Raw genomic sequence first — 12,105 nt, forward strand, 5'->3', positions numbered from 1 at the left:
CACAGTCAATTAATTGAAATTCATTCTAAAATAAATTCATTCTAAAATAAATTCAGAATCAAATTAATGGCAACCATTGGGCTAGAGTTCTGTGAGGTTTACAGAAGGAGGGGGTCAGACTGTGCCTTGGCCAAAGGCCTGGTGGAACAGCTCTGTCTTGCAGGCCCTGTGGAAAGATGTCAATTAAGAGAGGGGAAGTCTTGCAGTTCCTTATTGCCGTCACTGCCCCCCCCCTTCTCTGAGGCTGACAGCCAGGGGGTTGGCGTTGGCCCACTGAGAAGAGAAGTTAGGATTCTTGGCTACTCCCTAGATCCGAGCCAAGTTTGCTGACGGGAAAGGCGCAGAAGCGATGGGGCTGAGGAAAAGGCAAAGTTAGGAGTTTTGTGTGCGTGTGACTGCCTCTTACAAGATTTTGGAACTGTCCCATTCCCAGCAGCGCACATGGAAGTGGAATCTCGAAAGGGAGCCTTTGTGGTGGGTAACCTTTCCCAGACTCCTAATCATGTCTCCTTCTCCCACACACTGTTATGTTAACGGGCATCGATGTGTGACATAACAAAGCATCCGAATGTACTGAACAAGAGTCTTTGAGGAAAGATGCAGCGGTGAACCAGCTTTATTCATACCTCAAAGCCTTTGGAACAAAGCTGCAACTTTTCCAAAGGCAATTGTCACAAACACAGCCCAATACCATACATTTTTCAGTGTTGCAGGAAATAATGAACAGTGTTCCACACGATAATATCAGTGTGCAAACAAGCAGGAATGCAGCAGACATCGCATCTCTGGCTTGGGAGTTTAAACGGCGCTTTCAGGATTTTGCTGCTATTGAAAAGGAGATCAGACTTTTCTCCTCTCCATTCTCTGTTCACCCCAATGATGCTCCAGTTCAGCTGCAGCTCGAGCTCATTGAGCTGCATTGTGACACTGAGTAAGGTTGTCACCAACAGCTCTCTTGTGAACTTTTACCGCCAACTGGATAAGAGCCGGTTTCAAGAGATTCGAACATTGGCTCAACGTATTTGTGTGAGAAGACATTTTCTGCTATGAACTTGAACAATTTGCATTTAATTTTAATGGTTCAAAGAACGTCAGGCAAAATGGTCGGCCCTCACGCATGTTCACTTCATCAAATCTGGCTCTTTGAAAAAAGTTTGGATGCTCCTGTACTAGAGGACCGCAGTTCCAGATTTGACTGATTTTCTTTTGTTCCCATTCCCTGCATTAAACCAATTCCTCATCCCTGTAGTTCCAGGTTGTTTGCACCAATCCTCCATCCATCCACCCCCTTCCCCTCAATGTGCTTGTGCATTCCTATTGACTACTGACATAGTATTAAGAATAAAATAAGAGTCAATAAAGTATGAATATTTTATTTAACAAGTACGCATCAGAGGCATTATTTAGAACAAATGTAACAAAATATCAGCCCTGCATAGTATCTTAAATTTTAAAAAATCATCTTCACCACATGAAAATGTATATTTTGACAGTTCACATTAGTTAGAAGTAAAAAAAAAAATACTTCCTATTCTGAAAGCAAATATGCAAACTTACATAGGTATAGGTAATTTTAACGGCACTATTACTATTATAGCCGCATTTTTATCTTCACTATTAAACATTCAGTTGTCCATGCCATGGCTTGTTTCTTAAGAAAGCTGATAAATCAAGGGGTGTGATCCAGTGAAAATTAAGCACTTAAAAAGGTTAGTCCAAGTATCCATACTAGGAAGCAGCAGCACAATCCTATACGTGTCCACTCCAAAATAAGCTCCAGTGAGTTCAATGGAAGCATGTATAAGATTGCAATCTAAGGCCCACTAAACGTGGGGGACTTGCTTCCAAGGAAACATGCACAGGATTGTGCTGTGTTGTTGTTTTTTTACATCAGTGTGAGAAGTGCATGCCACTGAAATCAATGGGAGTTCAGCGTGCTTTAATTTTAACTGGATCATATGCAAAGTACTTTCAAGTAATCTTTCACTGAGCTGGCTGTATTTTGGTTACTACATCTCCCATCAGCATGGTGGAGGACATATGCAGTACAATCCTAAACATGTTTACCTCCCTAGTAAACCGGTTTAGGATTGCAGCCCTAGTCTTCAGTGTTGTTTTTTCTTTGTTCAGTGCAAATGATACACATTTTATTGATAAAACTATTTGCAATGCAAGATTGTTTAGATACAATTGCACCTTATTAAATAAATGCAAAATATCCTTTATAATACACATTAAATAAACTGGGTTTTTTGCATGTAAATTCATAAAATCTTCTAAGACTGTATTTCAAATAAAGCTGTACATAAAGTTATTTAGTGCTAAAAATCTACAATACATTTTCAAGTATAAGTCACTCATAAATATTATTGCCAATACTTGTGCTGTGGTCAAAATCCAGGAATTTGAGATCATTCACATCTCGTTAAATTTGGGTTGAGTTTCTCACTGAGTTTATGGATGAGAATTGCCAACTCCTCTGTTGCTTGAGACTTGTCTTCAAGGAGTTCATAGCGAAGACTGGAAATATCTTGCTTAATTTCCTTAAGTTCACCTGTGTAATTAGTAAAAAGAAAGTTGTTGACACAGCTTACAAAGACCAAGCATTTGAAGTAGTACCGGATACTACCAGGCAGAGGGCCTTCTTGGTAGTGGCACCTGCCCTGTGGAACGCCCTCCCACCAGATGTCAAAGATAAAAACAACTACCAGACTTTCAGAAGACATCTTAAGGCAGCCCTGTTTAGGGAAGCTTTTAATGTTTAACAGACCATTGTATTTTAATATTTTGTTGGAAGCCACCCAGAGTGGCTGGGGAAACCCTGCCAGATGGACAGGGTATAAATAATAAATTATTATAATATTATTATTACTTAGGCCCTGCTTGCAGGCTTACAATAGGCATCTGGTTGGCAACTGACAACAGGATGCTGGAATAGATATCCCACTGCCCTGATCCATCAGTCTCTTCTTATATTCTTATGTTTTAAACCTATGCTGATGAATTATATAAGGAGGTGCTTTACATAAGTAATTCCATTATGACTGAAGAAGTGTGCATGCACACGAAAGCTTATACCAGAACAAACTAAGTTGGTCTGTAAGGTGCTACTGGACAATTTTTTATTATTATCTATTTTTGTTTCCATTATGACTGCAAGCTTTACTGAACTATTAAGTTAGATTACTTAAAGCTTTTACTGTATTCTTCTTTGAACTGGTCGGGCTGATAATAAGCAATGATGTGTCCTCTACCTGTTTGATTATTTAACCGCATTTTGAACGCAGGACACAATCTAGCCAAAGTTAATCACTTTTACATTGCTATTAATTTCAGTGGTTGAAATTAATGCTTTACATCCCCACCCCCCGAAATGCTTGATGCTCCCATTTTGATCTAATGGAACTTATTGGTGCTTAGCTTTGGAGAGATCCACATGAAAAATGCATTATCAAATGGAGTACCTCTGCTATAATAATTTATTATTCAAACTTCTGACTGTTAAATACACTGGGTTGGATCCAGACTTTGTCATGCTTAGCATACACCACCTATTGAAACCAACATGAGCTCTGAGAAGTATGACATTTGAGAAAAAGATGAGGAATCTCAAGGTTGTGCAAAGGGAAGAATTAATAGCAAAATTCAAAAGTGTCCATTCCAATCAGTCCTCAATATATATATAACAGTAGACTAACAAGACATTAGAAACTGGATTGAAATAAATGTAACTGGGTCATTTTAAAGGACCGCAATTCACTTTTCTTTGTGTGTGGTCTTCATGTGATGTGTGGAAGAAATAAGCTTCAACAAAAATCTAAGTATGCTTTTATTCTCTTGACGGTCTAAGATGCAACTCTCATGCTTCTAAGCCAAAAATGACAAATAGCATTCATTGTATTTCCCATACTCTTACAAACACTTCATATCTTACAGCAGCAAAGCAACATCCTTGAGGTATTAAGGTCACATATTTTTTCTTAGCTAATTTTAGAAGAGAATTCAGCTCACGTGGATATGTTTTTAAAGGTCACTACCACTGGTATTTGGGGTTTTAAGTATTTTTAGCTGTTTTGTCTTAAACTACTTTATTTTGTCCAATTCAAAAATAAAGCAGTTCAGAGTTTACAGCTCTACAGAATTAGTTTATAGCATTCACATGCAACTATTCATCTTCACATTTCTTGACAGAAGTTTAATTTAGCTCAAGAGATTTTACAGGGAAAACGTGTGCATGTCCCCTACAATAAGCTGACAAATAAAAAGAACCCCTGGGATTGCTTCCTCCATACAGATTTTCATGAATTTGGACTGAGGCAGGTTCATGATTTTAAATATTTATCTCTCTTTCGCATTCTCCAGATCTCTGGAGGGTAAGTTGGCTGCTGAAGGGTTTTTCTGCAGATTGAAAGCTTCACTCAAAGTATTAATCCCCCATCACTTTATCTTTCATAACTAAAGACTCTAACCTATTCCAGTTTGGAATAGGAGATGGCTATCGGCAAAGCCTTCTTAAGCTTCAGACAGATTACTTCACCTGTGCCATTTAAATAGCTTCTGAGCCTCTCTCCTATTAGGAGTGCACATTTATGAAAGGCAGAAAGGCAATTTTAAGTATGCCTGTATTAAGTTTTTAAATCAGCCAGTGGCCACATATGTACAAAATTGGATTTTCAATCATATTTCAGGTTTCCTGAGGGGTTGTTTTATTTTAATGTCATCTGTGAATCAATGCATTCTATTTTAAGTGCATTTCTTAGTCTCCAATCTGCCTTTTCCCCATAGTACACATTTGGGAATTACTTTTTGAAAGCATATTAACATCCTCCTTGTAAGAAAATGTGAGAGGAAAGTATTTTCAGTTCCACCAGTGCAGGTTTCCTTCAAAGTCTCCCCTTCTCTGCTAGCTTTTTTTTTTTTTAACCTTTAAATCAGATAAGGAAACTGTAGCACTCTAGGTGTTGTGGGACTTCAGTTCCCATCAGCCAAAGCCAGCCTGGCCCATGGTCAGGGTTAACAACATCGAAAGGGCCACAGGTTCCCCATCCATGAATCTTTTCATGTGTTTTCTGTGTTGAGTCTGAAGAAGCTCACTTATTTTTCCAAATGTCATAAGGTTCATTATAATAACATTTTGGGGGCAGGGGGTGGGGAGCAGCATTGTCTGTAAATAATCTATACCACTGGTGGGCTACTTCTAGCCCACAGCCTAGTAAGGCACTCCAGGCCATTTTGGGCAAAGTACAGCCACTTTCCTGTATCCTGACATCATACACGAATTCAGTGCAACAGATGGCTAACATGACACATATTTTGAAATGCCTGCTTTTAACTTGACAATTTTAATGTTTTACTTTATATTTTTGCAAACCACTTAGAGCTTTGTTTACCATCCAGCGATATATAAATTTTGCTGAATGAATTTTTAAAAGTGAATAAATGACACCTGCTTCAGCAGAGAGTTTATTTAAGTTTCTGGTGAACCAAGAATTAGCCTCACCTCAAAAAAATAAAAGGCAATATGTTTCTACAGTTGCTGTGTGACTTGCTCCCAATTTCTGCTAAAACATCTGGTAGTAACTATAGTTGTAGTTGTGGTATAGGTAGTGCTTTTTGTGTGTGTAATGGCAAAGGTGCCCAGTACTCATATCTTGATAAAAGTGCTGTGGGCGGCAAAATAAGAGGTGATGATAGTCTATAAAAGGCACTAAGTGTACCAGTTACTGCACTATGATCTGACTCAGTAGTTACATTTTTGGGACAGCATTCAGAGTCTTCCTACTGTACAAGTATATTAAGAAGTCTGCAGTAGCTCTTACCCTCATTGACTTCATCATTTTCCTTGTCTACTTGTGCTTTCAGAACATAACGTTTTATAAGTCTCTTCATGATTTGCTATTGGAGAAAAACAACAACACCACAACTGTTTATCATTTCACGATGCTTTGAATGTCATAAAGGTAACATACAACTCACAGCTACACAGACTGGAAGGGATCCCAACCCTACAAGAAGCCACACAGAGCCATTTAATTCCCCTCTCCTGCCCCAACTAGACATGGATAGTACCAGATATAATACAGCACCACATGCCTGGCTGTTTCAGTAAATAGAAGGACCCTGAATATCTCTCATACACTTATTTCTCACTGAAAATATGTAATAACAAACCTTGCAACCTTTGGGCTCCCTATCAGGGCTGCAACCCCTGTTCACCACAAGGTGTCAGCAAAGATTGCACATCGAATCCCACCTTTTTAATCGTGAGGTGGGGCATTTTGTGCGGGAATGACTTCTTCAAGTCAAACCACTCCTTCAAACACAGTGCCCCTGTGCCAAGAGCCAAAGCGGCTGGACTGAGAAACAAGAGGAAGGTTATCCCCATGAACAAGCATAGAGAAGGGGACAGTATACGCTGACTGTGACAAAACACTTCCTGTTCAATTGTGTTTTTGTCTGGGACTTTGCAAGACAAGCGTTATGTAACTGCAATTTGATTACTCTGGAAAAGCCAGGCAAGGAGGTTTTGTAGCGGCCCTGGGTTTTTAAACTATTATTATTATCTACCTCATCCATTAGAGTTAATGGTTTGTAGTAAAAGGATAAGGCGTTGAGAACTAGGGCAGATGCAGGGCTCCTAGTGATGAGTGTGTTTCAGCTTGTAAACTGATTATGTTTTAGGCGGCATTTTTTGTTGTTTATTTGTTTATTTATTACATACTGTATATAGGTCACCTTTCCTTCAAGGAGCTCAAGGTGAATGGGCATAGTTCTCCTCCCCCATTTTATCCTTACAAGTACCTTGTGAGGTAGGCTAGGCTGAGAGGCATTGACTGGCCCAAAGTCACCCAGTGAGTTTCATGGCTGTGTGGAGATTGAAACTCTGGTCTCCCAGCTCTTAGTGCCACACTCTTAACCACTATACCACACTGGCTCCCTATTTTTATCTTATTTAGTACTGTATTTATTGTATGTGAGCCTTGTGCACTTTGGTTAGAAAGTCAGCCTATGAATTCATTAAGACAGATGTTTTCAACCTTTTTGAGTCCATGGCTCCCCTGACCAACTACATGATTTCTGTGGCACCCCTATGGGGCTCAGGAGCCAAGTTATGCCACCCATGGCCTGCAGAGCTGGCAACCCCTCACACCTTTTTGAACACCGTCCCTTGGGAAGTGTTCCCTCAGATTCCTCTCCTCTCCCCTCTCTTTGGGAGTCCTCCGGTCAGCTGCTGCCCCTGATCTCAGAGCTGTGCCCCCTGCCCCAAAGAGAGGTACCTCCTCACACTGCCCCACAGGGGCCTGAGACATGTCTGTCCATTCCCATCAGCAAGGGCTGGTGGACTGGCTGACAGGCTGGGCTCCCTCGCCTGCTGCCATGCTTACTCCAAGGCCATTTCAGCTCCTAGCACCAGCATCCCCTGGCCAGCCCCAGAGGCACCATTCGCCTAGCAGGCATGGCCAAACTTGGCCCTCCAGCTGTTTTGGGACTACAACTCCCATCATTCCTAGCTAACAGGACCAGTGGTCAGGGATGATGGGAATTGTAGTCCCAAAACAGCTAGAGAGCCAAGTTTGGGGGTTTAGTAGCCAACGCTGCTGCAACAAACAGCTTGGCAAGCCTTTGGGAGGCAGAGACACAAGAGGGCATCAGAGGAGGGAGGGAAGAAAAGAGGGACAGAGGCATGTGTTGCCCGCAGCACCCCAGGGTGCCATCATTCAAGGCAGCCCAGGGTGCCACGGCACACTGGTTGAAAACCACTGCATTAAGAGATCATAAGTGCCAAAAGAAGTTCCAAAAAAAGTACGTGCATACACCCCAAAAGGAGTTTAATCTCCCCAAACAGCCCAACAATGGCTGAGAGTGAGCCATAGAACACTGAGTGTTACTTAGAAAATACTGAAAGGGAAAATGGAGGGGCAGAATGAACCACTCGAGTCCCTTACAGCTTGCAGAACTGAATTTTGGGGGAAGGCATTCCACATGGTTGGAACACTGGAAGCAGGAAGTAGAGCATTCATGTTATGGGATGAAGATAAACTGCCACGCTTTTCTTTCAGGTCTTACTTGTAGCGATGGCAAAGGGGCAACTGACAAAGGCTTCAGCCAGAAGCAACATTATGGCAGTTTCACAATGTTATCTGCTCTCATTGGCATGTACAATACAGAGTCAGGAGCCCAGGAAGTTGCCTCCTCTCAATGAATTAAATAATAAATAAGTCCCAGTATAGGGGCCAATGCAGCTAGGTCTGTACAGAGATCTTCATGGTGTTGTTGTTTCCACCTTTTTCTGGCTTCATTTGTAACCCTTTTGTCCACTGGACAAAAAACAGCAAACAAAAATGTGCTCACATCACATGCTATTTCTGTGAGTTGGGAGAAATTATTTTTTTTTCCAGGACTGCTGTCAGGAATTGTCAAGCTGGGCCAGTATTCATACTCCCCTCCCTTGTTCGCAATCATAGCAGTCACTGAAGGTCTGCATTTCCAATTCAGAAAATAAAAATCCCATGTATTCTATGGCTCAAGGTCAGACTTATGTCAACAGGAGAGAGAAAGGGAGAGGGAGAGAGAGAAGGGCATGGGAAAAAATCTTTCATATCACTGTATCTGAATAATATGCTTGTGTTTGTTTATGCAGATTGGTATTTAAATTATTCATGTTCCATCACTCTCCTGGATGCTTTCAATATGGTCTATCTTGCATTCTGACCTTTTGTTATAACAGTGTTCTGTAAGCTTAGCATTCAACACAACTGGTGCTTTAAAATGATGTTGATGAATCTGTTCTTTCAGCGCTATAACTCGTTTTTCTTTGAACCCGCAGGCCTGGACTTTGAGAAAGACAGTCAAAAGCACATCCTATGCCTTAACCTTTTCAGCCTTCTGTGCCAGCTTTTGATGAGCCAAATCTAAGGTTTTACAACTGAAATTGTTCCATTCTCCATTTAATAATACAAATTGGGCTTGCAACACAATGTTACAGCATACATAGTGTTTCTGTTTAGAATTCCAGTCACATAGCACGCCCCTTTTCCAGAACATACCATTCTATTCCTCACCCCCTGATTTTCCAGGGTCCACCACCACCAATAGTCAAGGGTTTGGCAGCCTCTGAGCATTATCTGTTCTCACTAAGTTAAAAAATAATAATGTTTTCCTGCTACCCTTAGGGCTCCCCCCCCAAAAAAAAAGCTGTTACACTGCTCCAAATGTTTATGTTCTCCCGAGCCCTCTTGTATATGGGTGGTTGGTGTATTGGCCACACACTTGGAGAATCTGAAATTTTGATGGTTCTAAAGGTTTTTCATAATGCAGATATACAAAATGCATTTACTCGTGAATTAGGTCAATTAATTAAAATGAACCATTCAATTAATTAACTGAATATTCCTGAGTGAAATCACAGTGGGCTACAGTCCAGGGGTATGCAGCTTATCAGCAATAAATTTGCTGGCACATTTCTCAGCATTTTCTCCCAGCAGTTTCTGCCACACAACCTCGAAACTCACCCAAGTTTTAATAAGTCATTTGGGGGTTTGGCATCAGAGCAGTGAAAATAGCAGCAAGCAGGAAAACGATTCCTTCCTGCAAGCTCTGTGCTAAGCGATTAACAGATCTGTCACAAAATATTTGTTTGTGAATTGGCAGTCCAACTTCAGAGCTGCATGGAAACTTGTAATTTATTTAGATAATCATGGCTGCATGTACTGCCCAGCTAACCACTCACCTGATAGCGTGTTGGCTGATTGAGAATGCTATTAAAGCTGTGTGATTCAAAAACCCTCGAGTTGGATTGAGAAAAGAGATTGAGCTAGGAAAGAATAAATCTAAAATCAGAATATTTTCCATGGAATTTGCAACTGTAATCTGGCATTGCTTTATTACTAACTGATTACAGAAATGTATATTTTTCAGCAAAAGCATTCTGAAAGAAACAAGCCGAGCTGTGATTCCACAAACTACTTGTGCATGTATTTATTCTCAACTTCAAGGATGTGCTCAGATAAGAATATATATTTTACCTATTCTCTGAACTGGAATCAAGTATGGAAGACAAATTCAACATTCCACACACTTAAATACTAGCTTGCTCTGGCTAGTAGCTCCCCAAGCGCTGAGCTTGTGGCCAGGCTAAAGAAGATTCGAGAAGTAAAATATTATAGCGTACTAATTTAAGATTAGCATTGTATTAAAATAAACAACAGTGCAAGGAATACCGACAAAACTGAAACAGAGAGAAGGAGCTTGTTATTCACTGTTAATCTCTCCTATGCTTCAGCTACTTAATCGTTTAAAGTGATATATGTATGTCTGTGTGTGCACGCGCGCGCGCACACACACACACACACACCAGGCCAGGCCAGGCCATTTCACAGCTTGAGGCAAAACCGGAAGTTTCTGCCACTGCCCCTCTGCCAAAGCCTTGCATACCAGGGTCATGTGACAGCAGGGACAGTGCGCTAGCAGGGGTGCTACTCTGCAGAATTTCACTGCCCAAGGCGGGCCAACTCTGATACACATGCATCCCTATAAACTATTCCAGAGACTGGAAATCTGGTTTTGCCAGAAATTAACCCTGGAAAGAAAAGGTATGTTAGAACTGAATGAGAGAGGATGCTTTCAATAGCCCCCCCAAACATAACACACTCCCAATAGCAAGGTCTGATTCTGCTAACTCACCCAATAATGCCACAGGGATTGCATGACAAAAGGGGCTTGCTGAAAAAGGGAAAGGGAAAAGGCCTTATTTGTTTGCAGTGCCCCATATGCATCTGTTTTCTTGTGGGGTACAATCAGTTTTCCATGATATAGCTTACAATTCAGCTCTCACTAGCCATCTCCCTCACATGAGACATTTATGTCTCTATGTGAGATTGGATGTAGACATACTTTGGTTATTTTCGTTATTCCATATTTCGGTTCTATCCCTACTATGTAGAAGACCAGAGGTGGGGAACCTGTGGCCCTCTGGATGTTACTATACTCCAATGTCCATCAGCCCCAGTCAGCGTGGCTAATTATCAAGGATGATGGGAGCTGTAGTTCAACAACATCTGGAGGGCCTTCCATGGGAAAGACCCTAGAATGTGATCAGCAATGCATACTTCATCAGTGCAAACCATTACTTAGGGTTCAAGAAATAGCAAAAGCTTAAAAAATAATGTTCCATGAAACAGAGTGAGTCTGATTTGCACTTACCCTGGATTTTGAGTTGCCTATTCCCAGTTCCATATCCTTCTGCAGTCTTTTCCGCCTGCACTTAAATAACTTAATGATCCTTATAAAGAAATAAACAAAAGACTTGGGACTTGGGACAAGACTGAATGGAGGCGGCAGGGTTTTCCCATCATCAAAGTACGATAACCAGAGCTTAGAGCGAGCAAATTTCCACTCCACATCACTGTCATCCTACGTTGGGAACAAAGAAATGTCCATTCATTTATTTTTGAATAGTCTTACTCGACTGCACATTATTTTTACCCCACTTTCCTGTGCAGGGACAGGATATCCTTACTGGATAAAAACATGAATAACAAGCAAGCAATTTCAATTATAAAAAAGATGAGAAGAGAAGAGGCAAGAAACAGAAACATCAGTGAATAACTAGTAGGAAGAAGGAAGAGCAAAGGACTACACTCCCTGCTCTGTCTCCTGGGTAAAACAAGGTTTACTGAGAAGCATGAGTAAACCACACTCTGATCTTCAGGATTACAGAGTCCTCCTCATTCTTTACCAAAGACCCTCAAGCCATACTTGTTCTCCAGTGACTTATATGAAGTATCCTGCATGGAAGTGGCAGGGTTTAGGCATATCCAGTGGTGCTCACACTTCAGGTGTTCTCTGGTAATGTTCAGTAAATGTTCTGGGGTGGGAGGAAGTTCTGCAGGATCTAGCACCGTAGCTCTACACACACATCATCCTTGTTCTGAACACCCTCCACAAGTTGGAGTGCAATCTTCTGAAGTATGGAGTCTCCTGGTTATGTGCTTCTACTGCTGGCATTAAATCAGTGGCGTAGCGTGGGGGGTGCAGGGGGGGCCGACCACACCGGGCGCAACATCTGGGGGTTAGGGTTAGGGGGCGCAAATCCACGGGTTAGGG

At 41.3% G+C, this 12,105-nt stretch overlaps 1 protein-coding gene and 1 long non-coding RNA gene across 2 annotated transcripts in view; one reads left to right on the forward strand and one right to left on the reverse strand.

Moving 5' to 3' along the window:
* Positions 1–1,357: 1,357 nt before the first annotated feature.
* Positions 1,358–12,105, reverse strand: part of TRPC3 (transient receptor potential cation channel subfamily C member 3) — a 66,795-nt gene continuing 56,047 nt past the window's right edge. The window contains exons 9-12 of the mRNA XM_079990513.1: positions 11,203–11,412; positions 9,731–9,814; positions 5,820–5,895; positions 1,358–2,554 (exon numbers count right to left, since the gene is read on the reverse strand). Of these exons, the coding sequence (XP_079846639.1) occupies positions 2,412–2,554; positions 5,820–5,895; positions 9,731–9,814; positions 11,203–11,412 (513 nt within the window). The 3' untranslated portion in view covers positions 1,358–2,411. The remainder of the gene's footprint in view (positions 2,555–5,819; positions 5,896–9,730; positions 9,815–11,202; positions 11,413–12,105) is intronic.
* Positions 5,880–9,383, forward strand: LOC307224090. The gene is made up of 2 exons (XR_013842419.1): positions 5,880–5,960; positions 8,828–9,383. It is a non-coding gene; the product is annotated as an uncharacterized lncRNA (long non-coding RNA).

The sequence above is a fragment of the Podarcis cretensis genome (assembly GCF_951804945.1).
Source record: "Podarcis cretensis genome assembly, chromosome: 9".
Lineage (NCBI taxonomy): Eukaryota > Metazoa > Chordata > Lepidosauria > Squamata > Lacertidae > Podarcis > Podarcis cretensis.